At 42.2% G+C, this 23,561-nt stretch overlaps 1 protein-coding gene across 1 annotated transcript in view; it reads left to right on the top strand.

Moving 5' to 3' along the window:
* neto1l (neuropilin (NRP) and tolloid (TLL)-like 1, like) overlaps positions 1–23,561 on the top strand; it is a 1,080,460-nt gene that overhangs the window by 991,675 nt on the left and 65,224 nt on the right. The window contains exons 5-6 of the mRNA XM_041190027.1: positions 1,559–1,600; positions 1,714–1,841. Of these exons, the coding sequence (XP_041045961.1) occupies positions 1,559–1,600; positions 1,714–1,841 (170 nt within the window). The remainder of the gene's footprint in view (positions 1–1,558; positions 1,601–1,713; positions 1,842–23,561) is intronic.

Below are 23,561 nucleotides of genomic sequence, written 5' to 3'. Positions count from 1 at the left end.
TAATATTGAAAATAAAGTGCTTAAATCTTGTTTAAATGTAACTATATATATACATAGTTACACACACATATATATTTATATATATATGTATATGATAACAAACAGGTTCAAGCAATTTTGCGGCTATTGTTTAATCTTGGGGTATTATAATATTCAGAAACTATTTGAGATTCATCCTAATCGAAGAGCGGAACACTAGGAGCTAGAAATCTAAAATAAGAACAGGAAATGCTGGATATACTCAGTAGATCAGGCAGCAGATGTTTCTGGCATTTTCTGTTTTTATTTGAGATTCACCCAGTCAATTTGTGATTTTGTCTTATCTTGCTACAGTGTTACACCAGGCTTCTATGACTTATTATTTTGGCTAATTTAAAATTCGAGAGCTTTCCATCATCTTTGTATATTTATTCCATCTCCCCACTTGTGGATGTTACAATAGCAAAGGCTCTTTGTTTGATTCAACTGTGTACTGGGCTTTTTAGTGTTTACTCTTTATATCTGTTACATCAAATCAATTACAAGTATGTGGAAATATAAAGATCACTGATGCAATTGGGGTAATCATTTTGGTTTGCTCTGCTAGTGTTTAAGAAAGCTAAGTCAATTGGGATATCAGACATTGTGTTTGTTAAGGGAATTGAACAGATGATTGTCACTGCAGGGACACTGATGCCTCCTTGCAAAGCTTCAGTCACACATGAGGGAATACACTAAGCCGGAGCAGTATCATAAATCTCAGTCTATCCCACAGCATAGTGTTGTACACCGACTCTTTAGAGGAGCTGTTAAACAAATAGTTATTTTGAGTAAACCTTGACAAAGATTGAGATATGTAGCTTTGTAAGGATGTCTTTTGTATGCACTCTAAATATTCAATTTGCTACTTGATTGCTCAAAATAATAATAACTTGAATGGTAACTGCGCTACTTATAGAGCAAATGTATTTAATTTTTGAATAAAGTAGCACATTCATATGCCATTAGTTACCCAAGTTCAGTTCACTAAACAGAGAAAATGTTTGTGATCAAACATAGTTAATTAGTTTTGGTACCAAATGTTGCATATTTGGAGAAAACTGTGTTCTGCAAGTGTTATGTCCATGGAGACAAGCTGCAGAAGTAATTTCAGCATGAAGAGGAGCTGATGCAGCATTAAATCCTACTGTTACAGTACAACTCAGTATTAACAAACATCAGCTAAAGTTTTGCTTAAATATTTATATGCTAACCTAAATTATTGTCTTATTTGATCACAGAGCTGATGAATATATTAGTTGTGGTTTCTTGCAGAATAAACAAGTCCACCATATTTAGAAATTATCAGTGACAATGTTCCTTTAATCCTTTGGAGCACTTGCCTTGAGGATGCTTTCCCCTTTAATTGTTGCTTCAATATTATATCCTAAAATGTACACCATGAAAAAGAGTCTGTGTATATGGTTTCCTGTAATGTGTAACTTTTTATGCTTCAGCAGAATTAGCAGTTTTTATTTAGTTAAAATCAATCTAAATTTTGCTTGGATTTTTACTATAAACTTTTTTTTTATCTTTAAAGATCCTGAATTTGCACACCTTGGTGCCCTGAAACCATTGCCAGGTCAGTACATATGTAAACACATTAGATAAACATTTACAGGAATAAGACTCATTTTGACCAGTCTGATAATGCCATGTGAATCCCCATTTGATATTTTGTTTTGTTTGACTCAGTGTGTGAGTTTGAAATGGGAGGACCTGAGGGGATCATTGAATCAAAGCAAGTCGTGCAGGAAGGCAAAGCCAATCCCACGGAGGCAGTTGATTGTAAATGGTACATTCGAGCACCACCAAAATCCAAGGTCAGTGATGTCCCTAGTACTACAAGTATTTTGACGCATTAGAAGAAATTGTTTGCAAATATTTATTTGTTGTTTTGATGGAACCTTTTTGGCTGTGATATCCCCCTGCCCCATGATTCTACTTGTCAAATTTTCATCAACGGTATCAACCAGTCAGTGATTTTTGATTGTGGAACTTAGATGAAATAACAATACCAAGTTAGTTACCTTTGGTATATACTTTGAAAACTCCTGCCAAAATACTTTACTGTTAAATAAGCTGCATCCTGATATCAAATATTTATGATGTTACACATATCCCCTTGAATTTTTTTACACATTCTGCCTTGTACAATGACGGTTAACATTTTGACATTAACCACCGAAGAACAAGATTTTTGAACTCACAGTGGCTTCAGTGATTCAGACGATGTGTTATCCTTAAACACTGAAACCCAATTGTAGAAATCATGGTCAAAGGGAAATTGCAGCCATGAGAAGAAGATAAAGCTCCTGTTGTGCACTCTGCAACTATGAAATAGACTCACCACATTTTTCTAATGTGGTAAAAGGCATTCTTCACATATTTTGAAATTTGTGTATTTCATGCGTGGTGCAAGCCTACAGTTTCTTACTTAGGGAAGAATTTGCCGGTCGGCGAGTGGGCCCCGCCCCTGCTTGCCAACGCGTAAAATGATGCGCGGTGGTGTCGGGCGTGTATCCTCACGTCACTGCGCTTCATTTAGATTTCCAGTTCAGCAGGCGCACAGCCAAGTCGGCTGCATGCCCGCCGACCTGTCAAAGACCTATTAAGGCCTGGTAAAAACTAATTAAAACAGTTAAATGAGCTGCCCGTCCAACCTTAAGGTTGGCAGGCAGGCAAAGAGCCCAGGCGGCCTTCGCATTTTTCATGAAACCTCATCCACAGGTGGGTTGAGGTTTCATGAAGTGTTTTAAAATTCAATAAAAATGATTCTAAAAATTCATTGACATGGCCCAGCTCATGTGATACTGCACAAAAGAGCACAGGCCCCGACTCAGGGAACCCCCTCCTGCCCGCACAGGGAGTGCTCAGCACTTCCCGGTGAGTGTCACGCTGGGCGGGCCTTAATTGGCCCGCCCACATAAAATGGCGGCATGGACCCAATCAGGGGCACTCGCTCCCGTTCACCCCCCGCACAACCCCCCCCCCCCCCCCCCGAAGGGGAGAAGATTCAGCCCTTGGGTTTTCATGCAATTTATATTCGGTGTGACTTGAAATCGTGAAGACACCAATTGTTTGTAATTTTCTGAAAAAAATGAAGCATAAACTTCAGAAATTGTTTTTGTGCTATGCTTTAACTCCAGTGGAAAATGCATTCTAACACTTAAAGAGTTTATCTACCACATTTCTAGCAAACTTACAATAGTGGAATGGGAGCAGCCCCAAGGAAATTCCCAGGAAATGATTTCTGTGATAATATGAAGCATTCACTTTGATGTTTAGACCTATAAACCTGAACTTCAGTGGTAACCCAGCACCACTTTAACACCAGCTTTCCAACCAGAGGGTCACAGATTGGACTGTATTTTGTCATAGCAGTGAAGCAGGGAGGGGTGGTGGTTCCCGATGACAGATGGGAAAGCTCAGGGCAATCCTGCCTTGACCATTTGCAGAAGTCCAGGCTGCATTTTACCTGAGTCAGGCAATTAATTAGTTGCCATTGGGGTTGCCATCCCCTTAGAGGATGGCCAACCACTCCCCTCCCTCCACAGGGGCTGCCAATAATTGGAGAGCTGGCAACTCACCAGCTTTGGCTCCATCACCAGGAGCAGTCGCCACTTCTGGGATGCATCTGGAAGAAAGAGAACTCCATGGAAGTATGCTGTCGTTCTAACTATATAAGTGGGGCCGAGGGTAGGAGGCAGTGAGGCAGGTCCCAGTGAGGGTTGGGAGAGTTGCTAAGGGTGAGGTGGGATTGCCATGGGTGTAACCATTGCCAACAAGCAGCACCCCCCCCAACCCCCTATGCCCCGTCCTGTCACACCACTCCATAGCCAACAAAGTACCTGAAAAGAGCCCTCCCACTGCCAATCCCACAGGTAAAATGTCATTGTTTGCCAGGCAGTGTCTTAATGTGGTGGAGGACCCACTCACCACCAGCACTGGCAAGAAGAGGCCTTTAATTGGCCATTGAAGTAACTCAGTTTGCTTCTGGGTGGGAAGGTCACCTTCCACCTTCTCTATTGCTATTTCAATAACCCATTTAAACAAATTAAATGAAAGACTGCAGCTCAATATTTATTTTCTACTGTAACAGTAGCTTCTGTTTGCTTTTAGCTTTACCTATTGCATTTCAGTTTGCGGTGCTGTTGCCCTGGTACACATCATGTTGATTCAATGCTCTTCTCACCTCTTTCCTCTAACTCAATGATCTCAGGTTCCACACACAAACCCTCCCTAGTCTCCCTAATACAGTGTTTATTAACTCTCTGCCCACCAATGCTCAACTTGGCTTCCCCAGAACCACTCAACTCCAGATCCAAATTTGCAGATGACACCTAAATGGAGGGATATTCAATACTAAGGACGACTGTAACAAATTACAAGAGGACATTAATAAAATTGAAATCTGGGCAACTGGAGTTCAATGCAAATAAAATGTCAGGTAGTACATTTTGGTTGCAAGAATAAGAAGGTCGCATATTACTTGGAAGGTGCAAGTCTAGTTATGGTAGAGAACATAAGAACACAACATAAGAAATAGGAGCAGGAGTAGGCCATTTGGTCCCTCAAGCCTGCCTCACCATTTAATAAGATCATGGCTGATCTGCCCCAGGCCTCAACTTCTCTTGGGTGCCGGCTCCTCATAACCCTCAACTCTCTGATATTTCAAAAATCTATCTACCTCCTCTTTAAATACTTTCAGTGATCCAGCCTCTACAACTCTCTGGGGTAGAGAATTCCAGACATTCATTACCCTCCGAGAGAAGAAATTTTTCATATCTCATTTTTAAATGAGTGTCCCCTTATTCTATAATTCTGTCCACTAGTCCGAGATTCCCTACACGAGTGGAAACATTTTCTCAACATTTACCCTGTCAAGCCCTGTCAGAATCTTGTACATTTCAATAAGGTCACCCCTCATTCTTTTAAACTTTAATGAATAAAGGCCTAACCAGTTTAGCCGTTCTTGATAAGTCAATCCTTTCATCCCAGGAATCAGCCTATTGAATCTCTTTGGAGCTGCCACCAATGCCAGTATATCCTTTCCTAAATACAGGGACCAAACTGTATGACTAATGGGAAACAAAGCAGCAGGTTAGCATGTGGAGGAGGGGGTTGGATTCAACTTCATGGAAATTTGTGAAAAAACTGAAAAGAAAGGAGACCCCAGGAGAGGCTATTTAAGTCTCCAGAACACAAAATAGGAGAGAGTGTTTGGAAAGGGCTAAGAATCTAACTTCAAGCACATCCGATAAAGGGATGACAATGAGAAAGGGGACAGGAAATACAGGACTGAAGGTGTTGTATCTGAATGCATACAGTATACGAAATAAGGTAAATGAGCTTGTGGCGCAGACTGAAATTGGCAGATATGATGTGGTGGGCATCACGGAGACATGGCTGCAAGGGGATCAGGACTGGGACCTAAATATCCAAGGATATACATCCTATCGAAAAGATAGGCAGGTTGGCAGAGGGGGTGGTGTTGCTTTGTTAGTAAGAAATGAAATTAAATCGATAGCAAGAAATGATGTAGGGTCAGATGATGTAGAATCTCTGTGGGTAGAGTTGAGGAACCGCAAAGGTAAAAAAAAAACATAATAGGAATTATGTACAGGCCTCCGAACAGTAGTCAGGATGTGGGGCACAAGATACACCAGGAGACAGAAAGGCGTGTAAGAAAGGCAAGGTTACAGTAATAATATAGGATTTCAAAATGCAGGTAGACTGGGAAAATCAGGTTGGTAATGGATCCCAAGAAAAGGAATTTGTGGAATGTCTACGAGATGGCTTTTTGGAGCAGCTTGTGGTGGAGCCCACTAGGGAACAGGCAATTCTAGATTTAGTGATGTGTAATGAGGCAGATTTAATAAGGGAGCTTAAGGTGAAGGAACCCTTAGGAGGAAGTGACCATAATATGATAGAATTTACCCTGCAATTTGAGAGGAAAAAGTTGGAATCAGATGTAACGGTATTACAGTTGAATAAAGGCAACTACAGAGGCATGAGGGAGGAGTTGGCCAGAATTGACTGGGAGATGAGCCTAGCAGGAAAGACAGTGGAACAGCAATGGCAGGAGTTTCTGGGAGTAATTTGGGAGACATGGCAAAAATTCATACCTAGGAAGAAGAAGCATACTAATGGGAGGACAAGGCAATCATGGCTGACAAGGGAAGTCAGGGACAGCATAAAAGCTAAAGAGAAAGCATACAACGCGGCGAAGAGCAATGGGAAACCAGGGGATTGGGAAGCTGACAAAGACCAACAGCAGACAACTAAAAAAGAAATAAAGAGGGAGAAGATTAAATAAGAGGGTAAACTAGCCAGTAATATAAAAGAAGATTGCAAGAGTTTTTTTGGATATATAAAGGGTAAGAGAGAGGCAAAAATGGACATTGGGCCACTGGAAAATGATGCTGGAGAAGTAGTAGTGGGGAACAAAGAAATGGCGGAGGAACTGAATAGGTACTTTGCATCAGTCTTCACAGTGGAAGACACAAGTGACATCCCCAAAGTTCAAGAGAGTCTGGGGGCAGAGATGAGTATGGTGGCCATTACCAAGGAGAAGGTGCTAGGAAACCTGAAAGGTCTAAAGGTGGATAAATCACCTGGACCAGATGGATTACACCCCAGAGTTCTGAAGGAGATAGCTGAAGAGATAGTGGAGGCGTTAGTGGTGATGTTATCTACTTGGACTTCCAGAAGGCTTTTGACAAGGTGCCGCACAGGAGTCTGCTCAGTAAGATAAGAGCCTGTGGTGTTAGAGGCAAGGTACTAGCATGGATAGAAGATTGGCTGTCTGGCAGGAGGCAGAGAGTGGGGATAAGGGGGTCCTTCTCAGGATGGCGGCTGGTGACTAGTAAAGTTCCACAGGGGTCAGTGTTGGGACCACAACTTTTCACTTTATACATTAATGATCTAGATGAAGAAACTGAGGGCATCCTGGCTAAGTTTGCAGATGATACAAAGATAGGTGGAGGGACAGGTAATATTGAGGAGGCAGGGAGGCTGCAGAAGGATTTGGACAGGTTAGGAGAATGGGCAAAGAAGTGGCAGATGGAATACAACGTGGGCAAGTGTGAGGTCATGCACTTTGGTAGGAAGAATAGAGGCATAGACTATTTTCTAAATGGGGAGAGAATTCAGAAGTCTGGAGTGCAAAGGGACTTGGGAGTCCTAGTCCAGGATTCTCTTAAGGTTAACTTGCAGGTTGAGTCGGTAGTTAGGAAGGCAAATGCAATGTTGGCATTTCAAGAGGACTAGAATATAAAAGCAGGGATGTGCTGCTGAGGCTTTATAAGGCTCTAGTCAGACCACATTTAGAATATTGTGAGCAAATTTGGGCCCCATATTTCAGGAAGGATGTGCTGGCCCTGGAGAGGGTCCAGAGGAGGTTCACGAGAATGATCCCAGGAATGAAAGGCTTAACATATGAGGAATGTTTGAGGACTCTGGGTCTATACTCAATGGAGTTTAGGAGAATGAGTGGGGAATCTGATTGAAAATTACTGAATAGTGAAAGGCCTGGATAGAGTGGACATGGGGAAGAAGTTTCCATTAGTAGGAGAGACTAAGACCTGAGGGCGCAGCCTCAGAGTAAAGGGAAGACCTTTTAGAACAGAGGAGAAACTTCTTTAGCCAGAGAGTGGTGAATCTATGGCATTCATTGCCACAGAAGGCTGTGGAGGCCAGGTTATTGAGTTTATTTAAGACAGAGATAGCCAGGTTCTTGATTGGTGAGGGTATCAAAGGCTACGGGGAGAAGGCAGGAGAATGGAGTTGGGAAACTTATCAGCTATGATTGAGTGGCGGAGCAGACTCGATGGGCCAAATGGCTTAATTTATGCTCCTATGTCTTATGGTCTTATGGTCTTACAGTACTCCAGTTATTTCCTCACCAACACCCTGTTGTAATAAGATTTCCCTATTTTTTAACTCCAACCCCCTAGCAATCCAGGCTAAAGTTGCATTTTCCTTAATTACTTGCTGCACCTGCATGCTAACCTTTTGTGTTTTGTACACAAGAACAACTAGATCCCTCTGTGCTGAATATTTTGGAGTCTCTCTCCACTTAAATAATGATTTCCTTTTTGTTTTTCCTACCAAAGTGCATGACCTCACACTTTCTTACATTAAACTCCATCTGCCAAATATTTGCCCACTCACCCAACCTGTCGATATCCCCTTGCAGGTTCCTTATGTCCTCATCACAACATGCCCTACTTTTGTATCGTCAGCAAATTTGGATTACACTCTGCTCCCTCCTCCAAGTAATTATGGATAGCAAATAATTGAAACCCTAGGACTGATCCTTGTGGGACTCCATTAGTTACGTCTTTCCAACCTGAAAAAGACCTATTAATCCCAACTCTCTGGGCTGAATTTTTTGCCTGTCGGGTGGGCGGGCCCGACCTAATCTCTGGCGGATGGGGAGCCGATCCCTGCTGTAGAAGCGGGCCCCGCTGCCATTTTAAGTGGGTGGGCCACTTAAGGCTATGCGATTCCTGGGTGGGGGGGGTGTGGGGGGCTGGGGGGGGCGGAGGGGTGTGGGGGAGGGAGCGGGCAGGGTGTATTCCCCAAATGCACGCACGCAAAAGAGCTCACATCTCCCTGAGGTTAAGTGCTGCCTCAGGGAGGTCGCTGAAAGTTTTTCAAACTCTAAAAATAGAAAAAAAAATCATTAACATGTCCCCTTCATGTGACAATGTCACATGAGATGGGACACATTAATAAATTTATCAAAAACTTTTATAAAACATACATGAAACCTCATCCCGCTGGTGGATGAGGTTTCATGTTTCTGCAGAAGCCCGCTGGGGCTCCTGGCCTGCCCACCAACCTTAAGGTTGGATAGGCAGGTCCTTTCATTGTTTTAATTATCCTGTCAATGGCCTCAATTGACAGGTTGGCAGGTGGACAGCTGATCGCGCTGAAGATGTAAATAGGGCGGGATAATGTCCCCCAATGTCATCCCACGTCATTTTCACATCGGCAAGCAGGCCCCACCCCCTGCTCGCCGACGGAAAAATTCAGCCCTCTGTTTTCTGTCTGTTAACCAATCCTCAATCCATCTAATACATTACCCCCAGTGCCATGAGCTCCTATCTTGTGCAATAACCTTTTATGTGGCACCTTATTGAATGCCTTCCGGAAATCCAAATACACTAAATCTACCGGTTCCCCTTTATCAGCTCTGCTTGTTATATCCTCAAAGAACGCTAGCAAATTTGTCAAACATGAGCTCCCTTTCACAAAACTATGTTAACTCTATTTGGTTGCATTAAGCTTTTTCTAAATGCCCTGCTATTTCTTCCTTAACAATGACTCTTGCATTTTCCCAATGGGTCAAAAGGTCAAAAGGATATTGGAGTATCAGTACATCAATCACTAAAGTGGTGCCACAGGTTAGAAAGGCCATAAAAAAGCAAACTAAGCACTAGCCTTTATTTCTAGAGAGATAGATTTGAGAAGTAGAGAGGTTATATTATCAAACCTTGGTTAGACTATACCTAGAGTACTCTGTGCAGTTCTGATTGCCATATTTTAAAAAGTATAGAGTGGCATTGGAGAGAATGCAGGGAAGATTTACAAGTTTGATAGCAGATATATTTCAGTTTTATGTACCAGGAAAGGATTGACAGGTTGGATATCTTTACTCTTAGAGAAAGAAGGCTGAGGGGTTACCACATCGAATTGTTTAACATTATGAAAGATTTTGATAAAGTGGATACAGTGAGAGTGTTTCCTCTTGTGAGAGAGAGCAACTAGAGGCTATCAATATAAGGTAGTCACCAAGAAATCCAGGAGGGAATTCAGAAGAAACTTCTGTACTCAAAGACTGGTGAGAATGTGGAACTTGCTACCTCAGAGAGTGGAGAATGCAATTAAGGGAATCTAGGCAAGCATATGAGTGAGAAGGGAATAGAGGGTTACGATAGATTTAGATGAGGAAAGATGGGAGGATCAGTGGATCATAAATACCAGCATGGACTGGTTGGGCCAAATGGCCTATTTCTGTGCCATATACGCAATGCAATCCTATACAATGAGGAAAGCACCACCTCCAGTTCCACTCCAAGTTACATGCCATTTTGACTTGGAAATATATTGCTGTTCCTTCATCATTACTGGTCAAAACTCTGAAATTTCCCAACCAACAGTGATGTGTGAGTCCCTTCACTTACATGGCCTGCAGAGGCTCGAGAAGGTGGATCACCACCAGCTTCACAAGGGCAGTTACGAATGGATAATAAATGCTGGCATTGTCAGCAATGTCCACATTCCATGAATGAATAAATTTAAAAAAAACAAATAAATAAACTTCCCTGAATATATGATCTCCCCTCAGGCTCACTGGTAAATCAGAGCTATAACATTTCAGTCCAATATGCTGCAGCACATTGTTGACTGACCTGTAATGTCCTCTCACTGCCTTGCTCAGTCATCTTTGATATTCTAGCAGCACTTAACAAAGTTTGGCCAGTCAACCTGGCTCATTAATCGCCCCGCCCCTACAGCTATAACCCTTAACTGATAAATTCAGATTTTCTTAATGATGAGGCAAAGCAGCAGCAGCAGAGAAGGAAAGAAAAGGAAGCAATTACCACACTCTGCATTCCACTACCTCCTGGGACATCCTGCCCATGTACCTAAAGATCTGAAGGTGGAGAATCAGCCTGTTCACTCACAGGAAGATCCCCAGGGCAGAACACTGTGGCCCTGAGTAGGGGACAGCCAGTCACAGTGATATTCTGGTCAATAAGACCTACTGCTGCCTTGAGCAAACTGTTACAGTGGTCTAAGGCAGCAAATACTTGGAACTCATGTAGCAGATTAGCCTGCAAAGCACAATAAGATTTTATTAACAAATTTGTCAATTTATTTGATTGAGGTCCATTGTTAAAATCACCTTAAATCTTAAAATAGTTTGATTTATTGTGTTCATTTCTGTAATTTTTACTCTTTTTTTGTTCTCCTCAACTCATCTTGAGGGAGGTGACATTTGTGAGCATTTGGTTCCACAGGCTCTGACAGCCCTCCAAGCCTAAGTACGCAATCTTCATACGTGACCCTAAAAAGTTAATCCTGAGAAAATAATGGGCAGAATTTTTCCTTCGGCGAGCTGGGGGCGGGGCCTACTCGCTGATGCGAAAATAATGCGGGATGATGTCGGGGGGGAACCCGCCCCATTTAAATATTCAGGAAGGCAGGGGAAACAGCGAGATCAGCTGTCTGCCCGCCGACCTATCAGTGGCCAATTGAGGCCATTGACAGGGTAGTTAAACCAATTAAAGGCCCTGACCATCCAACCTTAAGGTTGGCGGGCAGGCCAGGAGCCCCAGCAGGCTTCTGAAAAAACATGAAACCTCATCCACCGGCGGGATGAAGTTTCATGTCTGTTTTTAAAAATTTTAATAAAGCTTTTGTGATATTTTTTAACATATCCCATCTCATGTGACATTGTCACATGACGGGGACATATTAATAATTCTTTTATTTTTCTATTTTTAAAGTTTCAAACACTGTCAGCACTCTCCCTGAGACAGCACTTAGTCTCAGGGAGATGTGCACACTCTGACAGTTGAGGAATCCCTCCCCACCCTGCACAGGAAGCACATAGCACTTCCTGTCAGGCAGCCCGCTGGGCGGGCCTTAATTGGCCCGCCCACGTAAAATGGCGGCAGGGCCCGTTTCGGCAGCGGCGATTGGCTGCAGTCTGGACTGGTTCATGAAGGTGGCTGATCATCCCCTTCTGAAGGGAAATTAAGGTTGGATAATGAAAGCTGGTCTTACCACATCCTATTGTTGGGATTTGGACTCTATACTAAACCCCAGAGTAAGAAAATTCTTGGGGAATAACCTTATTGGTAAAAAAGGACAATCAATAATTTAGAATGCAAACTAACAGGGTTTATAGGACAACAAAGATTAATACTTAACGTTCCAATAGTTGAGGCATGGTATGATACACTATCTCTTCTGTGGATCCAGGGACTTCTGGGTCTCCTCTTCTTGGTTCATTGAAGCTGATCTCTTGACTCATGATGTTCCTGAACGTTTTAACTTAGTCAACTTAACTGTAAAATACATGTAAAGTCCCAATTTCAGCTTTTGACTTCAACTCTAATTTCCCAGTCTATCTTAACTGCTGTAACTGCATGTTTCACAGGTTGTGACAATTTAGTCACTTCTGCATTCTTACGGCAATCCTCAAATTATGAAAATTGCCCGTTGACTGGCATTATCTTGCACCGATGCTAACTTCCTAGCAAGTACAACACTGCTAATTCTTAACTTTCTCTCCCAACAAGAATCCCTATAGCAAGTGGCCTGAGATGAATGCTATGCCTTGGCAAGTAAAAAGAGCCAAGTGATGCTGTCATATTTTTATACCCTATTTGCAGGCAGCTTTTTCAACATTCATTCAAGTGATGCACCTATGTCCACACAACTAATAGCTTCTCACCAAATATTTGCAGTTCTTGACTAATGGAAGGAGCACTTCTGGCTTCCCTACAACAACCCAATCTTATCCTGTATCCAATATTTACAGCTCTTGATCAATGGGAAGATTGCTCCTGGGCTTCCCTACAACAACCTAATCTTAACTTGCATCCTTTACTTACAATTCCAGCCCTCAGGCCATTCTCCTAGTCAATCAGCATTCCAGTTTTAGCTTCAGTTTACTGCTGTTGCTAGATTCACTGGAGCCCAAATGTGCAAATGTGATCCAGTTATAACTGCATACATTCTTTCTTAAAACTACATTGCAATATTTTGGCACTTAAAGATATGCCAACTTAAAGACTTCTTAATAACATCCTAATAATTCAGGTTTCTTCATAAAGCTTATGTACAGAGCAATTCGATAACTTAAACATCATTAATTACATAAATGTGTCAATGAGGTGAAGTCTAACAACATAATGCAATAGTTGATTTGATTTAATAGAAAAACCTCTTTCAAATCAAGCAAGGAATGAGCAGCAAAGCACGTAGCATAATAAGAAAACAATCATTACAAAGAACAGATCTAATTGATGGTTTAGATGGTTCTGGCCTGTTTCAATGCAAGATATATGGTCCTTTGTATGTTATGTCTATGTTCGTGTTAGTCATTTTTTTCTATCTTGGGTACCTTTTTAACACTGTCAGTGACTGCCACGCCACTAGGTAGGGAGGATTAGCATATGTATAACAGGAACAGCTTGCACTTATGTTGTGCCTTCAACAAAGTAAATGCCCGAGGTGATCACAAGCTTGTCAGGACAGTAGGTTTTAAAGGAGCAACTGAAAAGTGGACAGGGAGTGGTAGAGAGGCAGAGAGGTTAGGGGAGGCAATTTCAGAGCTTATAGTCAAAGCAGCTGAAGGTGGAGTGAAGAAAATCAGGGATGCTCAAGTGCCCAGAATTGGTGGAGGGGGGATATCAATGAGGGTTCTGAGGCTGAAGAAGATTACAGAGATAAGAAGGGAAGAGGCCACAGAAGGATTTGAAAACAACAATGAGAATTTTAATAAAAGCAAAATACTGCAGTTACTGGAGATCGGAAATAAAAACAGATAGTACTAGATAAACTCAGCCGGTCTGGCAGCATCTGCAGAGAGAGAAATAGGGTTAAAATTTCGAATCCAGTATGACTCTTCCTCAGAACTGAAGAGAGATATTTAGGATCAGGGCATTGTCAGATCAGGAACCAATGTAGGCTATTTTTGCACTCGAGGTGCTGGAAGTATGAAGCAAGATTCTGCTGTCTTGCGTAAACGTTTTTGAAGCCTTCAATGAAGCTCCTTGAACCTCTAATATTGTCCAGCACTTTTGCAGTGGATTTACAATGCTGCAGCCAGCCCTTGACTCACTCCTCCTCCTTCTGCCATGCCGGGTATGTAATCTTTCCATCAGTGTTTGGGAGACGAAAATATCCATTTTAATTCCATTTCTGAGGAAGAATGCCCAATAGAACAAACAGTTCCAATGTCAAACCAAAAATAAAACACTAGAAATACACAGCACCTCAATTAAAATCTGATAGAAGTTAAGAGAGGTTTGTTTTGTTTTGAATTAGGATTCTACATAAAACATTACTCATTATTTTCAGTTGCTGATTTATCTGCTGTGTATAAGACACAGTTTTCTAGTGATCCTTAATTGGTGCCAAATAGTTCTCTTGATCAAATGGATTTGAAATTTGCTAACTTATGTTCAAATTCAACTTGTTTGCATCTCCTGAGCAAGAAGGCCCACACTAAAGATTTATTTGATGCTGGACACAGCATGAGTCCCTTTACATTGTACCATTATTAAATGAAAAAAATCCGTATACAGTCAGATACAGTGAATAAGCATCTGAAAGTTAACACCATGCAGTTTAGAAACAAAAAAAAGTACATTGTAATAAATGAACACCTAAAAAAAGTAAGAAGTCTGCAGTGCATGGGAATTAGCTATGCCCAGCTCGTTGTTTGAAGATTAATCATGTGCAGCACAATCTTAAAGATTAACCATTCACGTAATATGTGAACATTGACTATCAATGTATGAAGGTTGACTTAGTTCAATATATGTACCAGCCCATGAGAGAATATTAACTCCCGCTGCCTATTTCTTGTCCCACTGCTATCTTTCAACCATTGATTTAATAGGAGATTGAACCACATGCCTGAAACCACATGATTGCATTTAAATCAACTTATTAAGCAGATAGTACCCCAAAACCAATGTCTGTAGCCTGAGCAGAAAGATCATTGGGCATTCCACTTGGTGGAAACTATTGGCCTCTGAAGAAATAATTTTATTGGGCTTGAAGGGGAAGGGGCCCCACAGAAATAATCCAGGCCATTGAAAAACTGTGTTACTCCAATACCCGCCTAGCAACTTAGCTGGTTTCCAGGTAGGTTACCTCTTGGTTGCCTAATGTTGCAGCCCAATTCTAACAAGTTGTTTGGGTCAACAACCTCCTGTTCAATGTAAATGAGGCCTGGCTCATGAAATGATCTGGGCCTCTCACTGCAGATCCTGGGTGATTGCACAGTTGATAAGATGAACCCTCAAGAGTGTAAAAAGTAATCAAGGACTGCTCAATGTATGAATGTCGACAATATTCATCACCATATGTGAATATTGCCAGTATACATCACTATATGTGAATGTTGACAATATACATTACAATCTGTGAATACTGATAATGTACTGCTCAATATATGAATATTTGAAAAATCTCATTGAAACATACATAATTCTTTCAGGACACAACAGAGTAGATATAGGAAGGATGTTACCCGTGGCTGGGAGTGTGGGGCTCTAGAACCAGGTTACACAATCTCAGAATAAGAGGGAGGCCATTTAGGACCGAGATGAGGAAGAATTTCTTCATTCAGAAGGTGTTGAACCTGTAGAATTCTCTAACTGTGGAGGCTCAGTCATTGAGTATAGTCAAGACAGAGAATGATAGATTTCCAGATATCAAAAAATCAAGAGATGTGGGGATAGTGTAGGAAAATGGTGTTGAGTAGAAGATCAGCCATGATCTAGTTGAATGGCGGAGCAGGCTCAAGGGGCCTAGTCCTGTTCATGTTTCCTATTGAAAATATTCACTTCAACATGTGAATGTTGATACATGTCTGAATATATGAATATTAACAATATGCTTCTTAATAAGAGACTATTGATAATATACAGATCAATATGTGGATATTGATAATATACATCACAATGCATGAACATTCACAATATATATCACAACGTGTGAATGTTGATTAGATACTGTTTAATGTAGACTATACACAGTTCAATGTGTGAATGTTAATTATAAACAACTCAGTGTGTGAATGTTTTTTATATGTGGTTACATTTTTCCCCCCTGTACAGGGAGGCATGATAATGGAAAATACTCTGGGGAACGTTTCTGGGGCAAGCTTGGAATCAGATTGTCTACTCACTCCACAGAGATGGGCAGCCAATTATGCTGATTAAGGCCCCAATTAAGGGTGGTTTTGCAGCCTCACAGCATTTTTCTGCTAGTGGAGTAGTCACCATTATGTTCGAATATGCCAGACTAACAGGTCAACAGAGCTGGTGACCCTATCCGCCATTGATAGTTCTGAGGGTACGAAAAGCTACAATTGCGACTGATAGCAATCCGGCAAAGGGTTTACTCTTCATCTGATGGACTTGGCAGCTTGGGTTTTGTTTACTTCTGTACCTCCATGTTGCAGCGCCCTCACGATCCCCAACCTGCCTCAGCAGAGCCCTCCTCTCTTGATGCAATTGCCAAGAATCCAGAACTGTCAGCTCTGATTGTGCGCAGCATCAAGAGCCAACCCACCATCCATAATGGGATGGCGAACATAGGGGCAACCAATTAAGAGGTTGCTTCTTTGAAAATTGCTGAATGCGTCTTAATGGTGGAAAGTGTGGGCTGGAGATGCCCATTTGATTGATGTCTGAAGTCCGTGGCCAAATCGAGCCCATAGAGTTCAATGAGTGAATGTTGATGATATTATGCATAATGTGTGATTGATGATAATATACAGTTCATTTTCTAAATGTTGATTACATACTGTTCAATGTGAGTCTGTTGATTGCACACATTGTAATGTGTTGTTTTGAATATTTAGTTCATAATTTGTTTTAGAATTAATTTTTTAGTTTTCGGAATTAAAGTGTTGAATGTAAGATGAATGGGAAATCCTGATTGAGAAACTAGTGTTAATACTGATGTAAAGGCAATTCAAACAAGCTTGGAGTTGATTACAGTTAAAAGGTAACTTACATTTATCTTCAATGTCAGAGTTAACAGTGTAAAAGCCGTAAAAAATAGGGGATCTTTTGTCTTAGTACAATGGAGCCAGAAGTTTTGCCCTTACTTCAATAAAGTAGTTAAATTATGCATACGGTGTCCAGATGAAAGAAAGCTGAAAGCAGCTTTGTATACATGGGGTGGGTGGGGGGGGGGTGGAATTTTATCACAGTGGGGGCAGGGCTGTAAAATGTGGTACGCCATTCAAAAGTTCATTGACTTTGGAGGGACCATAAAATCCCACTGGCATAAAATTGTGGGAGGTGTTCCTTTGTGGACACAGAGAGTCCGGAGAAAGGGTTGCAAAACTCAATTAGCAATATAAATTATTCATATGGGTTACAGAATCATAGGCAGGAATTTTCTCATCCCACCCATGCTGGGTTTTGTGGCAGGTGGGACAGAGAATCCAGTGGCAGGCAAAAAGTCGCAAATCTATTGTCATAAAAACAAGCTGCAATTCTCTTGACAGTGTGTTCTTGGCGGGTCGGTTAGCCCACTGACGAGTGGCACAAATGTGATTTGCATTATTTATCCTGTCACAAGTGCTCATTAAAACAGCTGCTAGCCAGAACCTTGCCATGCCTTCCAATTTTCTGTCACGCTAGTGGGAAATTACGTCAGCCTTATATCCGTTTGAAAAAGAGCAGCTTGCACAAGTAGGACCTCAGTTTGCTGTTAACTCCAATGTGGGTGGAACATATCTGCTATAGTGCTGTACCAGTCTTGTTGCGATGAATGCGACTCTGTTGGTTCTATAGGGTTGGACTGCTCCTCCTCTTTGCTTTCATTGTCTTGAGGGACACCACTGTGCTGTGGTACTCATGCAGGCCTCCACTTTCAGAGACTAGCGCTTCAACTGGGGGTGGCTGTGAGGCAAGGGTCGGGTTGACAAACATGATGGGGGCAACAGGGAGAGAAGGTGGTGGAATGGTAGTCAGAGGGAAAGGCGAACACTATGGGGGCCTTTTTGAGGTCATCCACGAACCTCTTGTTGCCGCAGGAACCTGCTAAGAAAGAAAGGAGGAAAACCTGCTTGTAATGAAAGTCACTGAAAGCCAATGGCTTCAATAGCACTGTTAAAGAGCTACTCAGAACTCAGTGGTTTCACATCACAGTTGCTGCATTTCAAGAGTAACACATAGGAATGTAGGATTTGGGAATTTAGGCAATAGTGAAGGAGGCATATGGAATTCCATCCATAAAGCCCTGTCACATGTTCACCAGATGTGACACTCCTAGTGGGCCAAAGGGCAACCACTCATTGACCATGAGCAACTGATTGGTCATTAATATACCAGATCAAAGAGTAGAGCACAGAGATAGGTTGGGTCACCCATCTCACTGAAACTTTAGCATCCCACACAGGGCTCATGACGTTACATATCTGCAATGCCATCTTGATCACCTCAATGTGTGCGCTAGTGCTTCAAGGACAAGGCCACCATGCAAGTAGGGCAGGAAAACCTACGAATCTTTACAGTCTCCAACCAGTCTTCTGAGCTTCACTTTCTTGCCCCTTGTATCATTAATGTCTTCAATGTTCCCTTTCAGAGAGTAGGCTAAAGCAGATATGGACCCAGGGCTCAATGCTGCCTTTGTCAGGGTCCTAATGCAATGAAGGAGGTGACATGGTGAAGTGGGGCCACAGCATGAACAGAAGGGTCAGGAAGAGAGACCCAGACAAGAGTGTGACTCACCAGACCTAGAGTTTATTGTCCCAGAGTCTCCTATTTAAAATGAGTGACATGCAATGCCGTGCACGTCTGCGCATGTTCCAAGATCTGGTACATCACATATGCTACATTCTTCATGAAGACATGATGCCATGTGGACCTGGAGCGGCTTTGAAGGTGACTGCTGCACTCAATTTCTTGGCCTCTGGTTCTTTCCAAGGATCAACAGGCAACCTGTGCGGCATCTCTCAGTCTGCAACACATCAATGCATAAAGGAGGTCACAGATGCCCTTTACAGGAGGGCCCATCATTATGTCAAGTTTGCTCTGGATGAAGATAGCCAGGCTGTGAGGTTCACCAGCTTCGCCACTATCTCAGGCTTCCCAAGAGTGCAGGGTGGAATAGACTACACCCATGTGGCCATTCATGCTCCATGGCAACAGGCCCTAATGTTTATAAACCACAAGGGCTACTATTTCATCAATGTACAACTGGTGTGTGATCACGGGAAACACATAATGCATGTTTGTGCATGGTACCCTGGGAGTTCAAATGACTCCTACATCGTGAGTCACTCCCAAGTGCCTGAGATTTTCAAGTGGCCATTACGTCTGCAGGAATAGATGCCTGGGGGTAAAGGGTAGCCACTTAAATGCTGGCTGATGACACCAGTGTGTCGCCTTCAGAGTCGTTCTAAGGAGAGGTACAATGCTGTTCACAGCTCCACACACTCCCTTATAGAGCAGACAACAGAGCTTCTGAAGATGCGCTTCAGATGCTTGGACTACTCAGGTGGCTCACTACGCTACACTTCTGACAGGTTTTCCCGCATCATCATTGTGTGTTGTGCCCTTCACAATCTGGCAATGTAAGGATGTGAACCCCTGCCAGAGGATGTCCTGGAGGAGGATGAAGGTCAGTATGAATGTGATCATGCCATGGAGGAAGGAAGACATGGGAGACATGCCCATGATACGTTAATTGCAGACAGGTTCCAGGAAAAGTGAGGCCATATGGCCACATCTCTCCTAGCCCTCAATGCTATTTTCTTTCAACCCAGGTGATTTCCATCCATTTGCAGCAAGAACGAGTCCCGCATTCACACTTGCGCATTCTGACCTCATGAATCGCCAGGCCATGATCTTTGCTTTCTCCATGGGGCCCTGTGAGTGAGATCACTCTGGGAACTGAGAGCCCACTTAGGAACAAGAGAGATGCGAGAGAAGACTTGAAGCCTTCACCGCCATCTAATGATGCAAACACTTCTGCGACTGAGATGTGGACATCCCTAGGGATCTTCTCCTCCTGTGTATGTCTTTTCTTCTGCCACTGCCAGTGAGGAAGCACAAATGTTGCTAGATTATCAATGCTGATAGGTTGCCCTCACTCAATAGTATTCTTTGAGGAAGAAGGACCAGAAATGCTTATATCACACACTTCCAATAAAGATTTAAATGCATCTCCCTGTAGAACTTAGAGTTTTGGGAAATGTAGGACTGCTGCTTTAAGAATAATCCTGTGTTGTAAGAGCACATGATCTGTGTAAACCAATGTGTTAACAGCGTGGGGAAACTCTACAGTGGAGTTCTTCTTTAGTTATGGAGTTTGATACAAATGTATAGTTGCTGCTGCTATCTTGTAAATTAGGTTAAATGTTTCCACGAAGAAAAGTTCCCTGGAAAATCAACTCTATAAGAAACTGGTGACAAGGATAAATCAGATTCGGTGCGGCACCACACCCAGCGATTGTGAGTATCTAAGTTTGTTAAAAATAAAAGACTAAAAGAATAAAATAACTCATCCGAAATAGCACAATTTGGCACAACTGATCCCTTTCAGCCAGCCACAGATGATCAGCCTCAATACATAGAACGCCTTGCATTCTGCTTTCAAGCAAACAAAATCACGGGGGTGGAAAAGCGGAGAGCAATTCTCCTGAGTATATGTGGGAGCAAGACCTACAGTTTAATTCGAAGCTTGACCGCCTCCAGTGCCCCAGGCTCAAAGAAATTTAATGAATTAATAGACCTCGTTAAGGGATATTTTCAACCCAAGCCCTCAGTCACAGTGCAGAGGTTCAGGTTCAATTCACTGAATAGAGCCCTGAGGGAGACAATTGTTACATACATGGCAAAATTAAAACAATTAATGGTATATTGTGATTTTGGTGAAGCCCTGAATGACATGCTTAGAGATTGTTTAGCATGTGTTGTGCAGGAAGACATTATACAGCGAAGACTGCAGGCTGAGGTGAATCTTGATTTTAATAAAGCGTTAGAAATAATGGTGGTAATGGAAAGTGCTGTAAGGGATTCACAAGCAATTCAAGAGGTGCAAAATGGAGCCATTCCCCCCTAGTTTGGAGGGAACAATCAGCTGAAAGTGGCATGAAATGCTTGGGAGTCTGCTGCGGAGCGGGAAACAGCCCCCGCCAACTGAATATGAGAGGAAACAGCTTAGCAACTAAATCGAAAAATAACTTTCATTGATGTGGAAACAGTCAGTTTTCTAGCAATTGGCAATTTTAAAAAGTATAATCTTAATTTTATCACAGATGTGGACACATAAAAGGACAGTGTAAAGTGAGATTTAAACAGGCCAATGAAGTTTATAGTGTAAGAGGGCCAGAAGCAACTAATTCTGACATTTATTCATTATTCAACATGAAAGTTGGGAAGACAGAGCCAATATATGTTACAGTGCAAATGAATGGTGAACCATTAATAATAGAAGTAGACACAGGTGCTTCTACCACTGTGTGTAGGAGAACACATTCTCAAATATTTAAATAAACATGATCAACAATTAAATTTGGAACAAACATCTGTCAGTTGAAAATGTGCCCAGGCAAAGGAATCTAAGTAAAAGATATCACCAGACCAACGGTTCATTATAGACACCAAATAGCACAGCTACCAGTGATGGTATTAGCAGGTAGAGGACCAAGCCTTCTAGGTTGAAATTGGTCGAGGGAAATTAACCTTGATTGGTCAATGAGATTTCAGAAGGAAGCTGGAAGCGTTGCTGTCTTGAGAAAAGGAACAAGGCAAGGTACTTCAGAAAGAGCCTGGAGACCCCAAGGCCTGCAACAAGGCGAAAAAAGAATATGTAAACATTCAGCAACCTGAAGAAATGAAGACGGTCTTAAACAACGACATGGAAGAATAGCAGAAGAAACCCAGAGAGTCTGCTGAATGACAGAGTTCAAGATGAAGCGAGCAAACTTCGTAAAGAAAAGGAAAACCTGTTGAAAGACCTTCACCCATGACAAGGATCCCTCCAATTGAAGTTTGTGCCTCTAAAAAATTACTAAGAGAAACAGGAATAATTTAGCACCTTTCTCAACAAACTGAAGAACCAGTTAGCAGAGAAGACGTAGCGATATTCAAGTTTCCAGGAGGAAGCCAGCCGATACAAGAAGGAGACAGAAGAGCTGAAGAATCAGCTAAATGAAGCTTAAGAGGCTTTGAAAACAAAAGTTGAAGAACTCTCCAAGATGTGAGTAGACAATGAAGTCATGGGTAGCTCAACAACTAAACTAAGACAAATTGAGACTGCATCTGAGAGAAGTCTGGTCGACAGTGAAGTCAAAAAGAAGGCAGAGACTAAATTCTGTGGTAAAAAGAAGAGGACATGTAGAAAGAGGATGCAGAATTACTGATGAGGTGCCACCTTCGTACAAGACTAAGCCTAATACTTCCCAAATTGGAGGGGAGGGTGGAAAAAAGTCAAGGGAATCAGAAAGTGACTCATGATTTGCAAAGTCTTGAGCGACAACTTACTGTTGGAGAAGCAGTATATGTAAAGAATTACAGTGGAGGACTGAAGTGGTTACCTGGTAAAGTGAGTTCTGTGACTGGACCATTATTGTACCACATGGAAGTGAAGGGCCGGATAACCCACAAGCATGTGGATTATTTAAGAAAAAGAGAGATATCCCAAAAAAATGATGTTCCACCTGTAACTATTACTGAATCAGTGGTTCGTGTTGAAGTTGCTCAACCAAGGACAGACATGCCTGATGTCTCTGTTAGAGTCGAAGACACTGAACTGCATGTGCCTGATGAGGTACCTGATTTAATGCGGTTCCAGAGAATGTAGTTTCTACAAAAGACTCTGAAGTTGTGGAGCTGCAACATTCCACATGGGTCAGGGAATGAACTGAAAGATTGCACTTGTAATTTCATGACCTGTGTAAATATTGTAATGTCTTGAGATAAATATCCTTGTAAATATAAAATGTACAGAAAAGTTAAAGGAGGAGGAATGTAGTAATTATAGTTTTGGGAAATGTAGGACTGTAGCTTTAAGAAAAATCCTGTGTTGTAAGATCACGTAATCTGTGCAAACCAATGTGTTAACAGTGCGGGGACCTCTACAGGTGAGTTCTTTAGTTATGGAGTTTGATACAAATGTATAGTAGCTGCTGCTGTCTTGTAAATAAAGTTAAATGTTTCCACTAGGAGAAGTTGCCTGGAAAGTCAACTCTATAACACTCCCTGACATCGCACAAGGGGTGCGAAAACTAGTTCAACTGAGGTTGTTATCACAGGAATGTGAATCTCACAGTGGGACACTATCACTGAGATGGAGGAAAGCTAAATCTCGAAATAAGAAGATTCCAAAATCACAATGCCTTTAGTTGGCAGGAACATTCACATAACCATCAAATGTACTAACAAAATTGCAATTTATTTATATGTCTAACACACCCGTGACCCTAAAATGACATCAATTTTTCTTAACTTACCTAACTCTAGTCCTACGGCTGGGTGCAAGCCTGACATCAGGAGCAGAGGCAGAGGCAGCCTGCTGACTGCTACGCCCTGATGCCTGTGATGACCTTGACGGACGTCCTCTGGTGGCCCATAGCCTGGAGGGCCCCAGCCTGATAAGGGTCACCTGCTCAGGGGCAGATGCACCTCGGTGACCTGAGAAGCTGGAGCGGATGGGGTCACAGGCAGAGGGGACTGTGAGTGGCTGTGCACCCTTGGAGTGTCCTGAGAGGAGGCCCCTGGGATGTCCCGCTGTTGTTCATCCTCCCTATGGGTGTCTGAGGG

The sequence above is a fragment of the Carcharodon carcharias genome, chromosome 6 (genome assembly GCF_017639515.1).
Source record: "Carcharodon carcharias isolate sCarCar2 chromosome 6, sCarCar2.pri, whole genome shotgun sequence".
NCBI lineage: Eukaryota > Metazoa > Chordata > Chondrichthyes > Lamniformes > Lamnidae > Carcharodon > Carcharodon carcharias.
This window is presented reverse-complemented; position numbering and strand designations above follow the sequence as displayed.